Source organism: Protopterus annectens, chromosome 4.part1 (genome assembly GCF_019279795.1).
Source record: "Protopterus annectens isolate FY-2018-M chromosome 4.part1, PAN1.0, whole genome shotgun sequence".
In the NCBI taxonomy this organism is placed as follows: Eukaryota; Metazoa; Chordata; order Ceratodontiformes; family Protopteridae; genus Protopterus; species Protopterus annectens.
The window spans coordinates 764,504,945-764,526,303 of record NC_056734.1 but is presented as its reverse complement, the minus strand read 5'-3'; the positions used below and the strand labels follow the sequence as shown (position 1 = coordinate 764,526,303).

The 21,359-nt window shown below is 35.5% G+C and overlaps 1 protein-coding gene across 1 annotated transcript in view; it reads left to right on the top strand.

The window, feature by feature from the left end:
• Nucleotides 1-21,138, top strand: part of LOC122801302 (extracellular calcium-sensing receptor-like) — a 96,360-nt gene extending 75,222 nt beyond the window's left edge. Inside the window, exons 4-5 of the mRNA XM_044070847.1 lie at nt 11,726-11,849; nt 20,222-21,138. Of these exons, the coding sequence (XP_043926782.1) occupies nt 11,726-11,849; nt 20,222-21,138 (1,041 nt within the window). The remainder of the gene's footprint in view (nt 1-11,725; nt 11,850-20,221) is intronic.
• The last annotated feature ends 221 nt before the right edge of the window (nt 21,139-21,359 follow it).

Sequence of the window (21,359 nt, the reverse complement as noted above, 5' to 3'; positions counted from 1 at the left end):
GTTTAGTCTATTTCAGAACAAATGTATTGGGTTTAATATATAAAAAAGAATTTACATTTTTGGATGAATAAATGATGTTGATTAATTCAATATTAAGAATAAAATAAGTGCAATAAATTAAGGATGAAAAAAGTTTACATTTAATAAAATACATTTATATGTTATGGATAGATATTTATAACTGAACCTTGGGAGTAGGTTGAAATGTATTCTTTATGTGTTGAATTGTGTAAGTTCATTGGGGTATAGGAGAAAATGTGAATGTGAATTATTTCATTAAGTTAGTCATATATAATTTAAAAAAAATGTTATTTAAAAAAATGCTATTTGGGGAAATTCACCCTGTGTTGGGTTAATGTATTTAATATAATTATGATATAATGTATAAGTGTGTATATGTGGGGGGCACATCATTGGGTTCTAAGCTGCATAATGTTGAAAGGAAAGCATTTAATTGTTTAATTGATTCAATTGTTTAATTAAATGAAGATGAATTAATGCTGAGATGGAATATAAATAGCTGCCTGGATTTTATGAAGTTATTCAATTGAAGGCCTGTGAGGCCGAAGTACCAGGATGTATTGAATAAAGAAAGAAAATTGGCAGCTACAGCAGTGCTCGGTGTTTTTTTTTGTTTGAGGAGAATTCCTGTGTTCCAGCTTTCTTGGAACTTGTGTGGTTTGGCCTTTACAAAGTTTCTCAGGAGGACATACAATACCCAGTGAATTGCAAAGTGGATTATGCTACCTTCTACCTTCAGATATGTAGCAGTATGATTACATTTGTCTTCCTTTTAGCTGTCATGCTGAAACAACTATTCATAAGGCTTCAAGATAACTAAAGGTAAACTGTAAATTTACTAGCTTTCTCATAGCAAATGCAAAAAGCTCAACTGACAAAAGCCTTATTCTCCCTAAATTAGAATATGGACTGCCTTTACTGGCATCAGGGTGGTCATACAGTACCGACTCCAAAGAGCACCAATACATCTCTCTCTCTCTCTCTGTCTCTCTCTCTCTCTCCCTCCTTCCTTCTTTTCCAAAGGTGAGTTTTCCCCATAATAGAGACAACAGCAACTCTGTATGTAATATTTCAGGTCTTTGATGATACTGCCTAGTGCCACCACTTGCAAACATGCTCAAGGTCTCAAATCCAGGGAAATACTATCTTCATAATCATTCTTTGCAGCTTGTTGCTAGTGAGTAAACTTTTTCAAACAGTACACCACCTCTCTGAAATTTCCTTCCAAAAACATGATGAGAGCTCCCCAAATGACCTACTTTAAAATGTATCTTTGGGGACAGCTCTCTGTGGCTGTTGCATCTAAGTGACTTAGGAGTGGTAAATGGGTTTCATCTTCCGCTTAAAGCTCTTCTTCAAAGCCAGTCTTTGCCTGTGTCTTATTTTTACTTAACTGCAACGTTTGTGAGTTGCTTGGCTTTCTTAGTGTATTTAATCTTCATTTTTAATCATTTCACATTATTCTTAGCAAGTTGCACTAGAAACCAAAACCAGAGACATCTTCCCAAACTCAAAGTGTTTTAGGAACCAAAAAATGTGGGTTTTGTGCTCAATGTAATTTTATTTTCAGTATGGACAAGATCAAAATTAATCATGCTACCATTAGGCTGCAATGGAAATTCCCTTGTAATACCCAATGTGTTGTTTATGCTGTCTTGTGCACAAAATGCAAAGGTTTCTATATTGGGAAAACTAAGAGGAGACTAAAAGAGAGAATTTATGAATATGTAAGGGACCTTAAAAACCACAACATCAACAGTGCTTTATTTAAGCATGTAGAAAGATACCCTGACCATGGGTTTAGGTTTCTGGTGATAGAAAAGGTCCGTCATGATCCCCGGGGTGGTCCATGGGTAGATTATCTCAAATTCAAAGAGTTATGTTGGCAAGTGAGATTAGATGCCCTCACATTTCCAGTTCTCAATGATTGTCTTTGCTTGAGCCGCTTACTTAAGCTGTGTTCTTATACTGCTTAATTTTATAATATAAGTATCTTTTAAGGTAAAGATAATTATATTATGATTTTATACATATATCTTTTTAAAATAACACTTATGGTGTTGGTTTTTGACTTTCATAAAGTTTTTATGCTTGGTGATTTATTCTTTATAGCATAAATGTTTTGTTAATGTTCATTTAACTGATTTGTAAACCTTAAGTGTGTTCTATCAGCTGATAGTGTCATGTGATGTTCTCTGAATGATATTTAAATGTGGTTTACTCGTATTTTTATTATTCTGAAGAAGTCAGCTGATTTATGCTGATGAAAGTGCTCAATAAAATTTTTTGGTCGAGTTTGGGAAGATGTCTCTGGTTTTGGTTTATTGTGCATCGTACTTGTGCCTGGTTCTTGGTTTTATTCTTAGCAAGTTGTTTCATCTTTTGTAGCAATTGTTTGGGTAAGTATTTTGCTTTCCTAATTTGAAGTGCAGTGGGTAGTCTGTTGCTCCCCAGAGAAATAAGAATCATATTTAATTACTGTAATATATAACTACATTAGCCATTCATTTGTAAGCTACATATTTCACGTACTCCTTGGTTAATACAGTTCAACTGATATACCTTCTTTTATATATCAATACTGATTTTATATGCCAGACCTGAAATTAGTCTTTTTGCATATAAACATTTCCATATTTTTTACTAACAAAAGTAACTTGTTATCCTCATTCCTGTCACTTTAATTATTACCATTACATATATGATATTAAGTAATCAGGATTGCTTAATAGACTTATAAGCACATGCCTTGTTCTTGGTTTCAGTAGCAAGACATTGCACATTATCATTCACCTGGTTCAAGCTCCAATCAGTGTATTACCTATGCTGAATTGTGTAGTATTTCTTACTTATCTTAACTCTAGATTCATATAGGATGAACAAATCTATATTATATCATCGAATGCTTAAAAACGCGCATGATGAATAATCAACCCCATGTAAGTGAAAGCTTACAATCTCGAAAGCTCAGAACAGTGATTTTTTTTTCTAAGGGAAAAAAAATTGCTGTTCCAAAAAAAAAAAAAAAAAAAAAGAAATTGAAATAATACATATACTGGGGGGCTTTGCCCACCACACCCCTCCACTTAAATATACCAACTCCGAGATCGCACTACAGTACCGAAAATGGCAAAGTAATGGAAGCGGCCAAGTGAATTATTTCCCTGGGAAAGAATTTTCTTAAAAGCCACTTCGCTATTTTGCCTTTTCGTTGTTTTAAATTCGACCAAGACGCATTCGATAGAATGCGTCTTCGATCATCTAATAGGAACCCGGATGAACTAACAAGCTTCTGTGTTTAAATGTCAAGCTGTAATTTTTGAATTTTTAATTAACAATCAAACCAGGATCTGGAATGAAGATGAAATATCATTGTCTACGAAGGCAACAAAAAATAGTCTGTTTCTATACTTGTGTGACAAACTTGCAGTTTGCATAAGGCTGTGTGCAGACAGTTTAAACAGAGTGGTTCCGGGTGGGAGTAAGAAACCCCAGGCATTCCTTTCTGTAATCAGTGGTACTAAAAGATTGACTTCTGCAAACAATTATGACTAGAGTAACACATTTCTATTTGTATTTTATTTTATTTATTTAGTTATGATGCTGTTATTTAGGGTAGCAGACTGGTTCTCAAAATGAATACATTTCTACTACAGCCCAGAAAATAAAATTTTACATTAATACAAAATGTTACAGACACATTACATGACACAGACAAGAAGTGACACATATAATTCAGTAACTAGTTTAAGTTACAGAGAAATGTGTAACAACACTCTGTTCCCACCTGTATTAAACAATTTATTTATAAAATAAGAGACTGCATAGTATATCTAAATTGAAATTAATACTATATGTGTTTTGTCAAAACAGTAGTTCAAAACAGGATGCAATTGCAAAGAAAAGCAATTACATCCTTTCTAAATAGTATTAAGAGACTTTCAAGATTGCTACAACTTCAAATCTCTGAGTGTGAAAGAAGAAACTGTAAGATAAGAGCTAGTATTCTGTCAGTGCTAGTAAAATTCAATTACTGGCTAGTAAGTACATTGACTAGATGCCAGCAATGAAGAAGCTTAGAGAACCTGAATGAAAATCAGCTATAAAAAGTGAAGAAAAACACTGTCTGCGAAGAATCCTGCAGCTGTTCAGCAATAAACAGTTCAAGCTCTATATTTGGTACAAGAGATGGTTTCCAGTCATTTAGAGGAAAAAATAAATCAAACAAGCTCAGAGCTGATTAAAATAAAAAATAAATGGATGAAAAATTGAAGAAGCTTTAAAAAGCCATTCAAATGAACTGATAAAACTGCAAAAATCAGAGGTCAAAATTAAGAGAAATCTGTCTGAATATGAGACTGTTCAAGAAGAGCTATTTTAAAAAAATGGTAGTGTTAAAGGATAGAGCACACAAAGAAAACCTAAGATTTTCAGCTGTACCAGAAAAAATGGAAGGAACAGACAGTATTATTTTTTTGAAAACACAAATAAGCAACTGGAGTGGTATTCTACAGCAGGATTTTTAATTGAAAGGGCACATTGTGTGTATGCTCCAAACCTGGCTATGGAATAGCAGCCAAGGCCTGCATTAGTAAATATGTAACCATACCAGCAGAAACAGTTTATCCTGACCAAGCTGTGGCAGAAAAGCAAAACAATAAAAATTCCAGAGAGTAGATTGTTTGTGAAAAATGATTATTCGCTGTACACTATGCAAAAAAGAAACACATTTATCCCAGCTATCAGAGAATGTTGACTGGCAGGTGTGAGATTCAAGCTGTTATATCAGCTGTCTTCAGAATATTTTTTTCTTGGAGGATCCAAATCATTTTTGATGCACGCTAAGAAGGAAATACAAACGTTTTTTTTCCAGCAAAAGGTGAACATCAAACATGAGGGGACTCTGCTTCTCATTTGTCTGATAATAAAGCTCATAGGGAGACTTTGCCAGTGAAACCTTTTCTGATATTCCAAACAAAAATGCTTGAAAGACAAAAAGAAAAAGCACAAGAGTTGATTAGAAGAATCAGGAGTATCATGGACTTGAACCAGAGTCTGTGACTGGGAGATGACGATGAAAAGAAAGAAAACCAGCAACAGTGAAATTAGTGAATAAACATGTGACTATAAAGCATCAATCACATTTGTTAAGTATGGATTTACAAGACATAATTGGCTGAGAAAGACTGGACTTTTGTTGACTGTGTTAAATTTGTGGATGGATTGAAAGGCATGTACCCCATTTCATGACATTGATGTTTGGAACGACACTAAAGGAAAAAAATGGGGGGAAGTAACTGTAGAATTTTTTGTTATTAATATTCTATAAATATTTAATGATATAAATTGCATGTTATATAGTAAAGCATTTCCAGAGATTGCTGTATGTGATGAAGATACAAAAGTTACCAAGTACTTTACTTTTCTTTTTTAGTTTTAAGAAATGTAGTCATCATAATGTAAAAAGAGGAGAAAGGCTGGACAAAACATATTTAAGTTAATATGCTGTAATGTTGGGCTGTTGGGGTGGGAGACAGGGTGTAAAAGTACACTGATTAGATTATATGTAGAGCTGAGATGTTTCCTCTTACTTTTTCATAGCGTAGCTGAATGTCTGGATTAATGCCCTTGGTTTAGTGTAATAATAATTGTTTTGTGTGTGTAAGCAAGTGGGCTTTAAAATAAGAGAGCACTGTGAATGTAAAGAAAAGTTTTCCTTTAGCAAATAAATGTTCAGTGTAAGTTCAGAAGCCTGCAGTAAGAGCAGCTGTACATTCTGTTCTTATGTTTCGATTGAGATAAGTTGACTACATGTGCAGGCAATGTATCTTGACAGTTCTGAGCATTGCTTGCTCATGGAATCATAAAATTAAAATAAACAAGGGCAAGCAACTTAAAAAATAATGTTTAAAATTATTGGAAGTAAATAACAGATAGCAGCTTTTCTGGCACCTAAATACTTATGTGTATTTACTAGAACACTGTATATTTTAGTTTTATTTAAAGATAGTGTACTTTTTTCTTAAGACTAAAAGTTAATATTTTCTGAAAGCATATCAGCTGTTTTCACATCTGAGAGGAGAATAAAGATAAGACAAGAGCAGACAGAAATTAAAGTAGGAGCACAGGCTGTAACATGCACCTTAGAATGGATAAACATAATTTTAGGTAAGGTAAAGCCTGTGGGTGTAGCTGTTGATTTAGTACAGTTGTTCATATCAGGAAGGTTAACTTCATTATTTAAAGATATACATAGTTTTGTGTGTTTGTTAGTTAATAGGTGATGGGGTTATTCTGGAGGTGTGTTGGGTTTCTCATCTGAGGGCTTTTAGTAAAACAAAAAGTCTTGTAAAATGTGACATAGGTTTAAATGGAAATGACAAAAAACTGTATAAAAGATCAAACTGCTAATACTACTGCATGCATGTAACATACAAGCTGAAAATAGACATTTCAAAAACATGTCATATATAATAGGTCTGAATAATAACTTCTTACCATAATGGCTGCAGCATCCATACTATTTTGGAATGTTAATGGCCACACGGGTATAGACAAAAAAGTAAGACTATTGGATTACATTACGAAATGCAGAATTCTACAGGAGACACATTTGGAAAGAAGTGAGCATGTGAATTTGATACAGAAAGGATTTCAGGATGAATATTCAGCAGAATGTTAAGGACAAAGTAAAGGGGGGTACTTATACTAATTGCTAGAGGAGATCTAATAGTGGTAGAAAAGGGGGAAAGGAGAATAATGGTAGATTTGTAGTAGTAATGGGCTACTGGCAAGGGAGAAGGATTATGTTAGCATGTGTTTATATTCCATGTTATACTGCTATTATGGAGCTCCAGAAAGTATTGTGAGAAATAATTAGCTTTCAGCAGGGAATATTACTTATATGTAATGACTGGAACTTGATTTACAATAGTAAGGATGTATCTGGGGGGTTAGAAGAGAAAATATAACAAAATAGGGTAGATTTCTGAAGATATTTATGAAAACAGTTGGTATACAAGATGTGATTCAATAGTAAGAACTCAGAGAGAATTTATACATTATTCATAGGATCATAGGATCATAGGAAGTTACTAAGCTATTGGCCCTGAGGCCCTTATAAGCCTAGCTAAGAGTTTAGCCCATGCATAGACAAATCAGCACCTGATGCCCCTGTCCTGCAGGGTCATGGATGGAATCCCAGGGATGTATTTTCTATTTCCCATCCAGTTATCCAGATTGCACTTAAAAAGAGGTAAAGAGGTACTCTGCCAGATGTGAAGAGGGAGTCTATTCCATACATTGGGGAGTCTCTGGGACACAAATATGTCCTGCCAGCAAGTCCTATTGATGTCACAGACCAGGTTGAGGCCATATGTGTGGGTTACTTGAGTGGAGCTTGACTTGCAGATATGTAGCAGTCCCATCAAGGCGGGGTCCGAGATTGCCTTGTATGCCAGACAGAGGTCACCTCTGAGGAATCTGTATGAAACAGAGTAGAGGTATAGGGCTTTTAGCCTATCTGTGTATGGTAGATTAGCCTATCTGTGTATGGTAGATTTTTGAGGTCCAGGATTCTCCTGGTGAGGAACCTCTCTAGTCTCTCCAGCTGCTGCTGCATGTGCTTTGCGAGGTACATGCTGAATGGGGCATTGTACTCAATAATGGGCCTTATAAGGGAAGAATATAGGGATGTTATGACTTCCTTGTCCCTGGATGAGATACCCTTACTTATAAGGTGGGCCATGTAGAAAGCTTTCCATACAATGGAAGCAACATGTTGGTCAAAAGTCAGCTGCTATCAATCTGGGTGCCTAAATCCCTCACAACTGACTGCATGCTTAGAACATTGTTATTATTGTGATAATTTGTAGGGACATTTCTCTCCCCAAAGGGGATGATGGTGGTGCATTTTTTTGCATTCAGCTTGAGGCCATGTTTCTGGCACCAGTCATTTGTTTGGGTGAGACACTCTTGAAGGATGTCCATGTCACTAGGGGAATTGATGATCGCTCCCAACTTGCACTCATCTGCAAACATGGTCAGCCATCACCCACTGGTTTTGGCCTGTACCTCAGAAAAGTATATCCCAAATAACTGAGGCCCCAAGACTGAACTCTGGGTATGCCACTCGATACGAGTCTACTGCTTGAGGTGGCTTCCCTATTTTGACTAGGTGGGTTCTATAAGTGAGCCAGTTGGCTACCCATCTGGTAACATATGCATTGATGCCTAGTTGAGAGAGTTTATCTATTATGTCCAAGTGAGGAATAATGTCGAAGGCTTTGGCCAGGTCAAGGTAAGCGGTGTGCACTGTCTTCCCCTCATCCATGGCTTTGGTGACTATCTCAAAAATGTCGACCAAATTTAACAGACATGACCTCCCCTTGATGAAGGTACAATAACTTGGCTAGACTAGACAGAAATTAAATTTTACCGAGCATGTGCATTTAATTGAAACAGTTGACATACATCCAATAACTATTTCAGATTATGTGCCAATAACAACTAAGATAAGAATGCAGGGTAATGAAGTAAAAATGAGACACTGGTGTTTTCCCGCCATCCTGTCAAAAAGATGAATTTAAGGAATGTATAGCAGAAATTATTCCAAAGTTATTAGGGAAGACAGACATTTCTTTAGAAGTTATAGCTAGTGATTAAGATAAAATGAAAGTGAAGTTTAAAAATAGAGTAAAAATAAAAGAAAAATAGATATGGTTAAGAAGTAACAAGAATTATTTAGAGGGGCTGACAAAGGTTAAAGCATTACAGAATAAGGGAAATCTCACAGAACAAGAAGACGTGCAACTGTAGAGTGCTGATGAGAAAATAATGGAATATCTGGATATTGTGATGAGTTTAGAATGATTACTGTTAAGCAACTATTTTTGATAATATCTCCAGAGCACAAAACTCCAGAGCACAATGACTTAGGCAACAGAAAGTAGAAAAATTTGTTGAAAAACTTAGGGAGGTATAACAAGAAAAATATCCAGGGATCCTAAATAGTTATTTGAAACATTTTGGAAATGTTATGAAAATTTGTTATAAAACAGAAAAAATGTATAAATAAGAAAGAGCACAAATGGAAATACCTATGGAAGAATTATATTATGTGTGCCAAGGTTAAAGGTAGATGAGGCTTAATAATTAACAGTCAAGAAAGAAGAAGATGAGATAAAAATGGTGGCACATTACCAATCTGCAGCAAAGTCTCCAGGAATAGATAGTATTCCTGTGTAAGTTTGGAAGCTAGGAGGGAAGAAAGTAGTAAAATCTGGAAGTTTTTTTTTCTTTAACCAGTATTTTATTTTAAAACAAGGGGAAACACCAACATCCTGGAAGAAAGCTGTGCTGGGCATAATAGCTAAAGACAGGAAAGACCCACCAGACCCAGCTTCTTATAAACCCATTTCAATTTTTAACTATGATTATAAAGTATGTATTTCTGTAATAGCTAAAAGAATGGAAAAGGCATTGCAAAAATTTACACCTATGGATCAATGTGTTTTTCTGAAGAAGAGGCAACATTAACAGAATGATAACAATCCAGAGGGAAGCAGAATGTAATAAACTACTGCTGTTTTTCGTGTATTTGGTATATGTTGAAACAGAGAAAACATTTGACAGAGTAATCTGGGATTTTATGAGTAAGGTAAAGGAGACATTTGCATTCTCTAATATAATAATAAGTTTAATTAGGAGGCTACATTAGGGATTGGAGAAAATATTTTAAGGTAAATTGTTTCTCTCTGACAAGTTGTGTCTGAACAGAGCAACCAAGCATGGTTATCCTCTTTCCCCTTTGCTATTTGCTTTATATTTAGAGCCATTGACAAAAGAAATAAGAAACTCAGAAGTGCAAGGATATAACTAGTATAGTAATCAAGAAAAGTTAGCTTTTGCAAGACAGTATTATTTTGCACCTGATAAAACCAGAAAAGGACATGGCAGTGCTTTGGAACATTTTGAGACAGTTTCAGGTCTTTGGAGCTACACAATTAATGAAGATAAAACAAATGCTATAGCTGTAAACTATATACCCACACATGGATTAGTTCAGCAATACCCATATTCATTTGGATATGATAAAATGTAGTATTTAGGAGTATGGATTAAAATATTTTTGTTAATGCAGCTGAGGATATGCAGGAATAGACCAAACAAAAGATAATACAAAAACAGAGAAACTGGAAGCTCTTGTCTATGGATATGGATAGCAAGATGCAAGCAGTGAAAATGTTTTTAGTCTCTTTAGATTTTTATACAAGTCAGTCTTATTTGTTATCAACCAGAGGAGACATTGTGGGTAATAATTAATAAAGAGTTGAAGGAATGTATATGGGATGGGAGGGGAAGAGGGGAAGGGTCGAGTGGGAAAAGTTGATATTTCAAATAGAATAAGTTGGTTTAGGACTGTCTGATTTGAAGGGATATTTTAGATCTACACAGTCAAGGCTCACGTATGTAACACAAGCAGAAAGCTATAATTCAACGTGGAAAAGGGATAACAATAATGCTGAAGACTTCTTTCCCTGTCAGAGACTGATATTAGAGTACAGGCAAAGAGAAAGGAATAGGATAATCCTAAGTGAAAGACCTCCTCTGGTAGAGTTTTTAGTTAAATCTAGAACAGATGCTGCTGTTAAAAAGGGATAATTAGTAAAGCATATAAAATGTTGCACAATAACTACAGGAACCAATCAAGAAAGATTAGGGAGAGAGAATGGATAAGTAATTCACATGGAAATAATGGAAGAACATAGGTGTATCTCCCAAATATGTAACAAAGTCTAGACAATTTAGGTTTTTTTGCTTGAAGTGTTTCCACAGCTATTTTTATACTGAAGCACACTTCAAAGAATGTTTTCCTCAGGTAGATGACAAATGTTGGCGATGAGATGGGGAAGAAAAGGGTAACTGGAAACATATGTTCTGGGAGTGCATTGAGTTGGCAGATAGGTATAATTAAGGAAATTATTTTTTTGAGCTGGAATATAGGATTGGAAGTGCCTATATATAGTAAGATCTTGTTAAGTTTAATTCTGGTGGCTACCAAAAACAATTACTAGAAAATGGAAATCAAAGTCTAAACCAACTGTATTTGAAGTACTGAATATTGTAGCAGAGGTAAAAGAACTGGAAGTAGGATCTTTAGAAAAGAGTAGGTGCGAATTACATAAGGAAATTGTGGGAACGATGCATACAGAATAATGATTTAGAGGAGTGAGCTTTAAGAGAAGACAAGAATTGAACAATTTAGGTAATGCTGCATTGATGATAGTTATATATAAAATAATACATGTGATGTATAATGTTTGTAACTGGTAACGTATTAATATGGATTGTTTTCTTTTACATAAATGTATGTTTGACTATAACATAAGTGATAATACAATAAAGGTGTTAAAAAGGAATAAAAATTGGCTATCATGCACTGGTACCAACATTATATTCATGACCTGATCATGTCATCTTAAAATTTAACATGATATTTGGAAATATAAGGAGCATATTTTCTCCTTTGCAATATAATTAAATTTGGAACTTTAATATAACAATGATAAATTAAGAAGAGTGACACTGATTTCACAAGCTGCCTCTAAACAAATGCTGTGCAACTGTAACAGGTTATACTTTTTAATGCTGTTTTTCTGCTAAATATTTAAATAAAGTAGTATCATTATTTTATTATCAATAGGTACCTAAATCCGCATGTACTGAAAGCTGTCCTGCAGGTTCAAGAAAAGGACTTAGGCGAGGTGAACCTGTTTGTTGCTTTGACTGTGTACCATGTGCAGATGGCGAGATTAGCAATCAAACAGGTAAGCAACCAATTAATACAAATATACTAATTTTTCCATAAACCATACATCACAGTTATAAGTTATCACTGCATATGTACATTAGTCTTTATAATCATAGTATTATGAAAATTAAGACGAAAACGAATAGCATATACATTAGTCATAGCAAATCACAATGGCAACACTTAATGGAAAATTCTTGGCAATGTGTCAAGGCTGCCTCTATTTGTCTTTTGGGTAATTGCATTCACAGACAAATAGAATTCTTTAGGGCATACGTACTGTTTTCTTTATCTCATCTCTCCTTGCTAATACCTCAGGATATATTTTGCTCACAAGCAAATTCATATTCATGTGGAGGGCTTTATTTCATACAATTTCTATTATGCAACTCCCCAGGTAACTCCTGGCAGATATGGATATACAATAGCAAAAAACAAAGTCCAGTAAAGAATAATAGAAGGTTTACACTTATGTGACAGCTGTGTTTCTTATGGATATCTCCCCACACTTATTAAACCTTTAAGACAATTTACAACCATCAAAAGAAAATGATCAGTTGTCCGGAATGAAGTATGCCATCCCATACCAATTTAAGTACAAACTGAATTACTCCTTTGCATACTCATCACATGATCCATGGTGGGCTATACCTTTCTTCTCTCTTTTTTTTCTTTTGTTCTTAACCAAAGGAAATTCCCAAATAGAGTGCCAGGATTGTAGCTTTGTCTAGGGAAAAAAAAGTGGTTACAACTAACACTAATGTTTAGTTACTGAGTAAAGTCATAAATCTGCACCAGAGTCCAACCAGAGAAAAATACTGGATTAGCAAAGATATTAATAAGTAACATATGCCATTTCTTGCTAATAATTATGTAAATTTGTATTGTTCTTCATCTGTGGGCATTATAGACAAGTGGAAATTGAGACATTTCTAAATAAATATATGGTACACATTTATACTCTTTAGTTGTAAAAAAATGAAAAACAGAAACCAGGAAAAAGAATTTTTCTCTTCAAAATTTATATGGGAAAGGGTTCAGATGGATGAATAGAATAGGGATTTTCAATAAAATAAGCTGCATGTACATGGAAAATGTAATTATTCAACCATTAACAGCAGTATCATTACTGGGTTAATCAAAATAAATAAATGTTATAGCAACATTAGTATTTACAATGTACCAATAAATATGGGAGGAAGGCTTAGATGAGTGTTTAAAAAAATTGTTCTACTTTGTCAAATTGAGATGAAGTTGGTCAAGTGGATAAAACAAATCAGTCAAAAATATATTATTTAATTTTTTTATACTTTGTTGACTTGGTAAGTCACAGACATTGCCTCTTTTCTAGGGAGTGGTGAGGTTCATATTGACTACAGGAACACTTTGGCCAGGTTACCAGGGTACTTCTTATACTCTTTTTGATAAGTTCCATAGAATAATTTGCAACCACCTGAGCTACCACCAACTCGGGCAAAATCTAAAAGATGGGGCTCTCAGAAGTGTAGCATCTCCCTTATGCTGTAATATCAGTAATGGATAATGAATCTACCTACCCACCTGGCTTGGTATATGTCCAAATAAATCAAAAATAATACCAAAGACGGAAAATGTGAGGGTGTCAAGAAAGGGGCAGCATAAAAAGAGCAGGACAGGAAATTGAATAAGAGTGAAACACAGATTGAACATGTTCTATGCATGTGAGGTAGCGGCTTGGTTCAAAAAGCAGAGTATGGTTGGGGGGGTATATAGAAGAATGAGGATGCCAGGAATGAATGGAGGAGATGGTATAGATGGATGGTATAGGTGGATTGGATAGTCAGAGCAAAATTTGCAGACTGGGACTTGTGAGGAAGAGGCATCAGTAGGGCCAGTAGACAGAATGGATCAGAATGGTCGGGAAGGAGGATAAAGGCAGAGGACTAGAACAAATGGCCAGAGGTTGTCACAGGAATAGCCAGTAAAACTGTCCAAGAGTAAAGTAAGGAGATAACAGATCATGAAGTTAAAAAGGAGTTCAGAGGAACAATGATATAAACAGTGCATGAATTGAAAGGAAAAGGATATGAGAAGAGGCTACAGAAGCTACACTTCTTAGCACTGAAGGCTTGAAGCAATGGATAGAAGTGATACCTGTACATCCTAAACAAGAAGTGCAGAGACAGAGAAGGGGGCACAGATCAAAGATGATAGCCGTCATCTACTGCATAGATGTGGAAAAATATTTCTTTGTGGCGAAAGCTGTAGACCCATGGAATGCACTAATGGAAGGGATGAAGTTGAAGGAATCCAGAGCGGTATTCAAAAGACCATGGGATATATTTAGAAAAGATGAAGGGAAAGCTATGAAAAGAAGACACATAAAATGTTAAATGCACTTATGGGACATACCAAGCAGAGTTATTGTCCCTATTATCAATCCAGTGTAATACAAAAGGAATCTAGATCTTATGCAAGCAAGGTAGGATGTAAATTAGGCTAATATAAATGTATAATTTTATATAATACTGCAGCTTTGAGGAGACTCAGATATTCCTCAAACTTTTAAAGTAATGCAAAAAAGTATAGAATACTTTACATAAAGCAGTTTGCATTGATTTGTTGTGCATTAATAAATTATATTGCATTATATGTATTTTGTAAGTACATTGACATAGATATGAGATTTCTAAGGTTTAACATGTAATTCATATGCATCGTTTTATTATGTTAGTATTGTAACAACAATTTTGAACAGCGAGGATTAAAACTGCTGCAATAAGCAATCAATACATAGAGTAATAAAACATGTCTTTTTTGGTTTGGTATGTTACACCTAATTTTTATTTGTTTTGCACTGTTCTGTGCTGCGCTTCACTTAATGCATCTCTTTCTTTCTTCCTTGTATTTTTTCTTTCTGTTTTATTTATTGACATTTCTTTACAGGGTTAGGCTGACTGGAAATAAAAATACCCTTTTTCAGGAGAGTCCCAAGTAGAAAAAAGTAAATTTGCAGTGAATGATTACAATTGTTCAAAGTTATAAAACAATGCAGAATCATGAAAGATAAAAGTACAAAGTATTAAAGAAAGGTATACTATATAATGCTGTAAAATATAATTTTAAAACAACAGTGTAATATGATGTAATTTTATTATAATAGCTTATTTCACTGAAATGATGCCGCTATAATTATACTAAGTTACAATGAAAATATAATGAGTATAAAATATAAGATGAAAAATAAAAGGTGAATTCATTACAGTATATAAACTATTTAAAAAATAAGCTAAGATGCAGGCTGGTATTCTGGAAGCAATAAAAAGGGGGTGAGGTGGTGAGGTGAGAAAGGTAAAAAAAGAAAAAAGAAAAAAAGCAGGAAAGATAAGTGAAAAAAATACTGAGAGGAGGAAAATGAAAAAGATGTAGGTTAGAGACAGTGAGTGTTACAGGTCAGAGGATGGGGGGAGTTAAGGCTGATAAAGTATATGAGGATGTCTTCTGAAAAACAAAAATTGATGAAAATACCAGACTTGAATGAAGAAACGGAAAGCTGAATTCCCATGACGTATGGTCTTTGATTTTAATAGGTGTGAGTTCTAAGTCATAGGATGGGGAAGGCTAAGTTGCTTGATTTTATTTATTTATTTAAGTTCAAAAACAAACAAAAAATACTTCCAGCAACCAGGTACCTGTGTCAAAATACACACAAAGTCCAAGTAGCAAGAATAAGCAGATGGACCCAGGTGAGGCTCTTCTCTCCAGTGTAAATACCAAATTTATTCACAGTACAAACTGCACAAGCGCTTTCACAGTTTCATCAGGTGCTTAAAATGATATAAAAATACCCTCTCCTTTTATACACCTATTTACAAATCACATGATTTTACTAATTATTCATCACATAATACTGACATTACATCAGAACAATTCCAACACAATAAAACATTTTATTAAAAATAAAATTAAAATATATAAAACACTCTTTAAATTACCTAAACAAAGGTCTTGACTTAAATTTAGGTCTTAGGGGGACATGGTCATTCAGGCCATGTCCTACATCCCCCCTTAATCTAACTATCCAAGTTGCTTCTAACTCCTCAGTATGATTACGTATATCACCTGCTCTTATACTTGGGTAAATCCTGCCTATTCCCATAAACTTAAAAACATGCGATGGATCTGTACTAATAACATGTTTGGCTAGGGCACTATCTTTGTTCCTTTTACTGATATGATGCAGGTGTTCACAAATCCTGTCTTTAAAACACCTATCAGTCTTCCCAATATAAAATTTCCTACAGCTTAAACAATGAGCAAGATAAACTGTATGTTTAGTTTCACATGTGACACTACCTTTAAACTTGTACTTCTTCTTTTGATCAGGATGGACACATTCTGAACTAGCATCTATCTCACTACAAAAAAAGCCCTTACCACAAGTTATAGTCCCTGTGGACTCATATTCATAATGCCCTTAGGATAACACAATCTCCTTTTCAAGAATTTCTTGTTCCTAACTAGGAGCTTAGATGCATTGTCTAACACTGTAGCTATTTATTTATCAGTAGTCAGAATATTCCATTGCCTTTGAATAATATCCATATATTTATCAACATCACTGGTATAGCTTAACGGTACCTTCAGCTTATTCCTACCCTGCCTCATTCCATCCTTGGACTTCTGTCTTTCTCCATTTGAATAATATGGTTTAGCTCTAGTCTTTATCATGTTCACAATATCTACTGCATTAGTTTGAATCATTCCTTCATTATAGCCCCTTTCTCTCAGTTCTTCAGTCACTGTCTCTACTTGTTGTAGAAGGTCAACTTACGTAGCATTTAACCTTGAGGCTCTGAAAACTTGGTTACGTACTACATTTCTAAATGAATAAGACTTGGTTACGTACTACATTTCTAAATGTATAAGATGGAACGTCTTATACATTTAGAAATGTAGTACGTAACCAAGTTTTCAGAGTCTCAAGGTTTAATGCTAGGGAAGTTGACTTTCTACAACAAGTAGAGACAGTGACTGAACTGAAAAACTATAATGAAGGAATGATTCAAACTAATGTAGTAGCCATTAGTAGGTTAGGAAAATATTATGCCTAGAGAGGGTAATAGTATATTTGAGACTGGAGAGTATACTACAATAGATATTAGAGAGAAAATTAGTTTTTAGTAGGGGAAGGATTGTTTTGGGTGGGATGAAGTAATAGTAGAGGTAGTTGGATGAGCCAGTGCAAGGTGGAATGAGGAGGGGGAGGGGTTTAACTTGGAGCGGTGGCTAGGGCATTCCCATTTGGAAGAAAGATGAGAGAGTAGCTGAGATTTGAAATTTGTATGGTTAGGTAGGTTGTGTGGGTGTGTGGGGAGAGAGTTCCACTGTTTAGCTAAGGAGTGGGACAGCAGTAGATGGCCAGGAGGTCGTGCAGGTTTGTGGATATGAAGGAGATTTAGTTTTTTTGGATCTGAGTGAGTGGTTGGGAATGTAAGGTTTTAAGGAAGTAGCAAGAGCTGGGCAGCTGGCAGGTTTAAAGATGAGCTTGTGAGCAATGATAAGTTGTAGGTAAGTGAGGTAGTCGGGTAGTTCAAGCCAGATGAATGTGAGGAGAGAGTGGCAATGGTGGGATGAGTTTTTTGAATTGATTGCAGATTTAGAAATCTTGTGGTAGCAAGATTCAAGTTTGGACCGAAGGCCAAGATGGAGATTGGTGAAAAGAGGAGAACCATACATAAGGGAGGGGAGTAGGAAGGTGGATGCCAAGAGTTTGATGGGTAGAGGGGCTTAGGAAGCAGTTGTGCCTGTAGAGGAGACCTAACTTTTGGTGGATTTTCTTGATTGTGGAGTGGATGTGGGTGTCAAATTTTAGTTCTTCATCAATAATGGTGCCAAGAATTTTTGTGTTGGGAACAATTTCAAGGAGGGTGTTGTTTTGGCTCTGTATGTTGATTGTGGATTTGTCAATGAAGTTTTTGGTAGGGAAAAAAATAGTTTGGTTTTATTTGCATTTAGTTCCAGATGGTTAGACTGTATCCAGGTTTCTGTTTTGGAGAAGGCTAGTTGGGTTTTTGCTAGGAGCTCGGAGGGGGAGAAGGCTGAGCAGATGATTGTTGAGTCATCTGCATATTGGATGATAGATGAGTCTGGGATGGATTGGTAAAAGTTGTTAATGAATAGGTTGAAGAGAATATGGCCAAGAACAGAACCTTGTGGGACACCTGTGGGTGTGGGAAGGAAGGGGGATGTTGAAGTTTTCCATTGGACAGCTTGTTGGCAGTTGGACAAGTAGCTGGAAAACCAGGTGATGGTGGTGGGAGAGAGGTGTAGGGTGGAGAGTTGGGATGTAAGTAGGATGTGTGAGATGGTGTCAAAGGCCTTTGACAGATCTAGGAATAGTGTAGATACGAACTTGCCTGAGTCGCATTCGAGGTTTATGGTTTCAAGAAAGGAAAGAAGGGCAGTCATGATGCTGTGGCCAGGGCAGAAGCTGTGTTGGGTAGGTGAGAGGAGATTATTTAGTGTTAGGTGTGCCATGAGTTGTGCTTGTATTGTTTTCTCTAATATTTTCAAAAGAGGGTTAAGGATGGTAATAGGCATGAAGTTGGTGGTATCAGTATTTTTGCCACCTTTGTGGAGGGCGATGATGTAAGCATGGCACCAGATAGAAGGGATGTATGATTCTTCTATGGATCTATTTATAAGAATAGAGATGGGATAGGCAATGCTCTCTGCAGATTGTTTGAGGAAGGTGGGCGGAAGGTTGTTGGGTGCATTGCGACAGGGTTTGAGTTTGAGGAGAAGTCTTTTTATAGTGCTTGTGGGGATGGGCTTGAGGCAGAAGGATGTGGAGGAAGGTTGATTATTGGGGTGGTGGTTGGGGCAGGAGGGGGTGGTGGTGGAGGAGGGAGGTGGGAAGGAGGCTGATAGTTTAGCTATGCAGTCTGTGAAGAATGAGTTGAACTGGCTGGCTGTTTCAAGGTTGGAGAGGTTGGGGTCTGGGGAGGGGTTTTCTTTGTTGCCAGGATGCAGCATGGATGAGATGGAGTCCCAGAATTTTTTGGGATTTGTTGAGTGCAAGGACTGGAGTTTGGAGCAGTGGGCTTTGCGGTCTTTAGGTTTTTTGCAGAGTTTTGTAGTTGCTTATACTCTAGGAAGGTATTAGGCTTTTTATGTTTTTTATATTGTTTCCATTTTTTGTCCCTTTGGTGCAAGGCTAGTTTAGTATCTTTTGATAACCATGGGCAGGGATTGGTTTTGATGTGTTTGGTTTGAGGGGGGCCTTGCTGATTGAGAAGGGTTAGGAATGAGTGGTTAAAGTAGGAAACGGCATCATATAGAGGAAGGGTTTTTAGAGGGGACCAGTTAGTATGCTTTAAGAATTCAGAGAAAGTTAGAGGGTTGAAAGAGGAGAGGTTGCAGGTTTGGATGTAGTGGTGTTGTTTATGCAGTGGAGATGGGAGATGGTCAGCGAAGGCTGGTAGGTGATCGCTGAGAGGATCAGTTAATGTTCCAGTTTTGGGGATAAGGTTTGGGTGAGTTTTTAGGATCCAGTCAATGATGGTACCAGAGGTACCATCTTTATTTGGTCTGGTTGGAGATTGTATTAATTGGGAGAAGTCTTACATGTTTAATCAGGTGATGATCCAGAGAATGACCATTTTCTTAGCAAATGCTACATTAGGTGGCCTTTAAATGAGTTTAGTTTGCTGATTTTTTTTCAGAGAGAGAGAGAGAGAGAGAGAGAGAGAGAGAGAATAAAATTATATCTGTGGTATGTGTGTGTGTGTGTGTGTGTGTGTGTGTGTGTGTGTGTGTGTGTGTGTGTGTGTGTGTGTGTGGTGCATTTGTGCAGAGGAAACACCTACCATCAGAAAAAACTGCCATAGAAACTTTAGTGAATAATTTTAAACTTATTTGGAAAATACCTTTTACATATGCCACTTCCAATTAGTCAAAATTTATGCTGCTGTGCCTCTGTGATGCTTGTTCCATAAAGGGAGATAAAAAATCAGTTTGAAAAGGAACAGGAGGAAAATGTTAAACAAATTATCTGTTCTCAAGCAGGATATAAGTTACTAGACTATGAGCTCGTGTCCTTTACCAAACATAAGTTAAAGAACATCATTATTTCACTCGGCAATCTGATGTCAGTAGATTCCGAAATAACAACAATAATGATTATGGATTTTTTTCAAGTAAGTATATGAGTAAGTAGTTTTTTTGTTTGTTTGTTTTTAATCAACTGATAATTAATAGTCAATAATATGGCTTGAAAATAAATAATATAAAATATAATTCAAGACTTTGATTTAATAATAAAGAATGCATTTTAATTAGATGGATTTTAAATTGAATTCATTCTCCACATTTTACAAAAACATTTTAACTATGTTTTATTTTCAGACTCAGTAGAATGCATTACCTGTCCTCAAGATTTCTGGTCAAACCTGCTAAAAAATCACTGTATATTAAAGGAAATCGATTATCTCTCATTTGAAGATATCATGGGAGTGTTGTTTATAGCTGCATCATTACTAGGAGCTTGTGTCACATCCGCAGTATTAATAATTTTTGCATATTACAGAAATACACCTGTTGTAAAAGGTAACAATTCAGAGTTAAGTTTCCTGATTTTGGTTTCTTTAGTACTCTGTTTTCTTTGTTCCCTAACATTTATTGGGGAACCAACACAGTGGTCTTGCATGTTGCGGCATACAATTTTTGGTATAACATTTGCACTTTGTTATTCATGTATTCTAGCAAAAACAAGTGTTGTATTAATGGCTTTCAAAGCAACACTTCCAGGTAATAAGGCAATTAAATGGTTCAAACCTGCTCAACAAAGAGCTGTAATATTTTTTGGAACAGCTATTCAGATCACAGTTTGCATTGCATGGATGTTCATAGCACCCCCATTTCCCAATCAAAACACACAAGTGCAGACTTCGAAAATTATTCTTGAATGTGCTGTGGGCTCATTAACTTTCTTTTCATTTGTACTGGGTTACATTGGGTTCTTGTCATGTTTTAGTTTTGTGCTTGCTTTTCTAGCTCGTGAACTCCCAAGTAATTATAATGAGGCAAAACATATTACCTTCAGCATGGTCATTTTTCTAACTGTATGGATTGTCTTTATACCGGCTTATGTTAGTACCCATGGAAAAAATACAATTGCTGTACAAATATTTGCTATCTTGACATCAACATTTGGTTTACTTATTTGTATATTTGCCCCAAAGGTTTATGTAATTATACTAAAGCCAGAAAAAAATATTAAGAAAAGCCTGCTGATCAAAGCAGTAAGTGAATGGAGACAATAAATAATGAGATGTTTATTAATTGTTTGGACTCTGTATACTTTTGCAGCTCATATTCTTCAGTTTCCTGTCTGTTTGATTATTGAAAAGTTTCTTGTTCTGATCTCATAACTGGACTCGTATCAGGAGTAATAAATAGTGTATAATAAAGATGGTACAATATAGCAATTGCATTAATCAGGCGTTCACGAGTTGGGTAACCTGAAACGTTATTTGTCCAATAT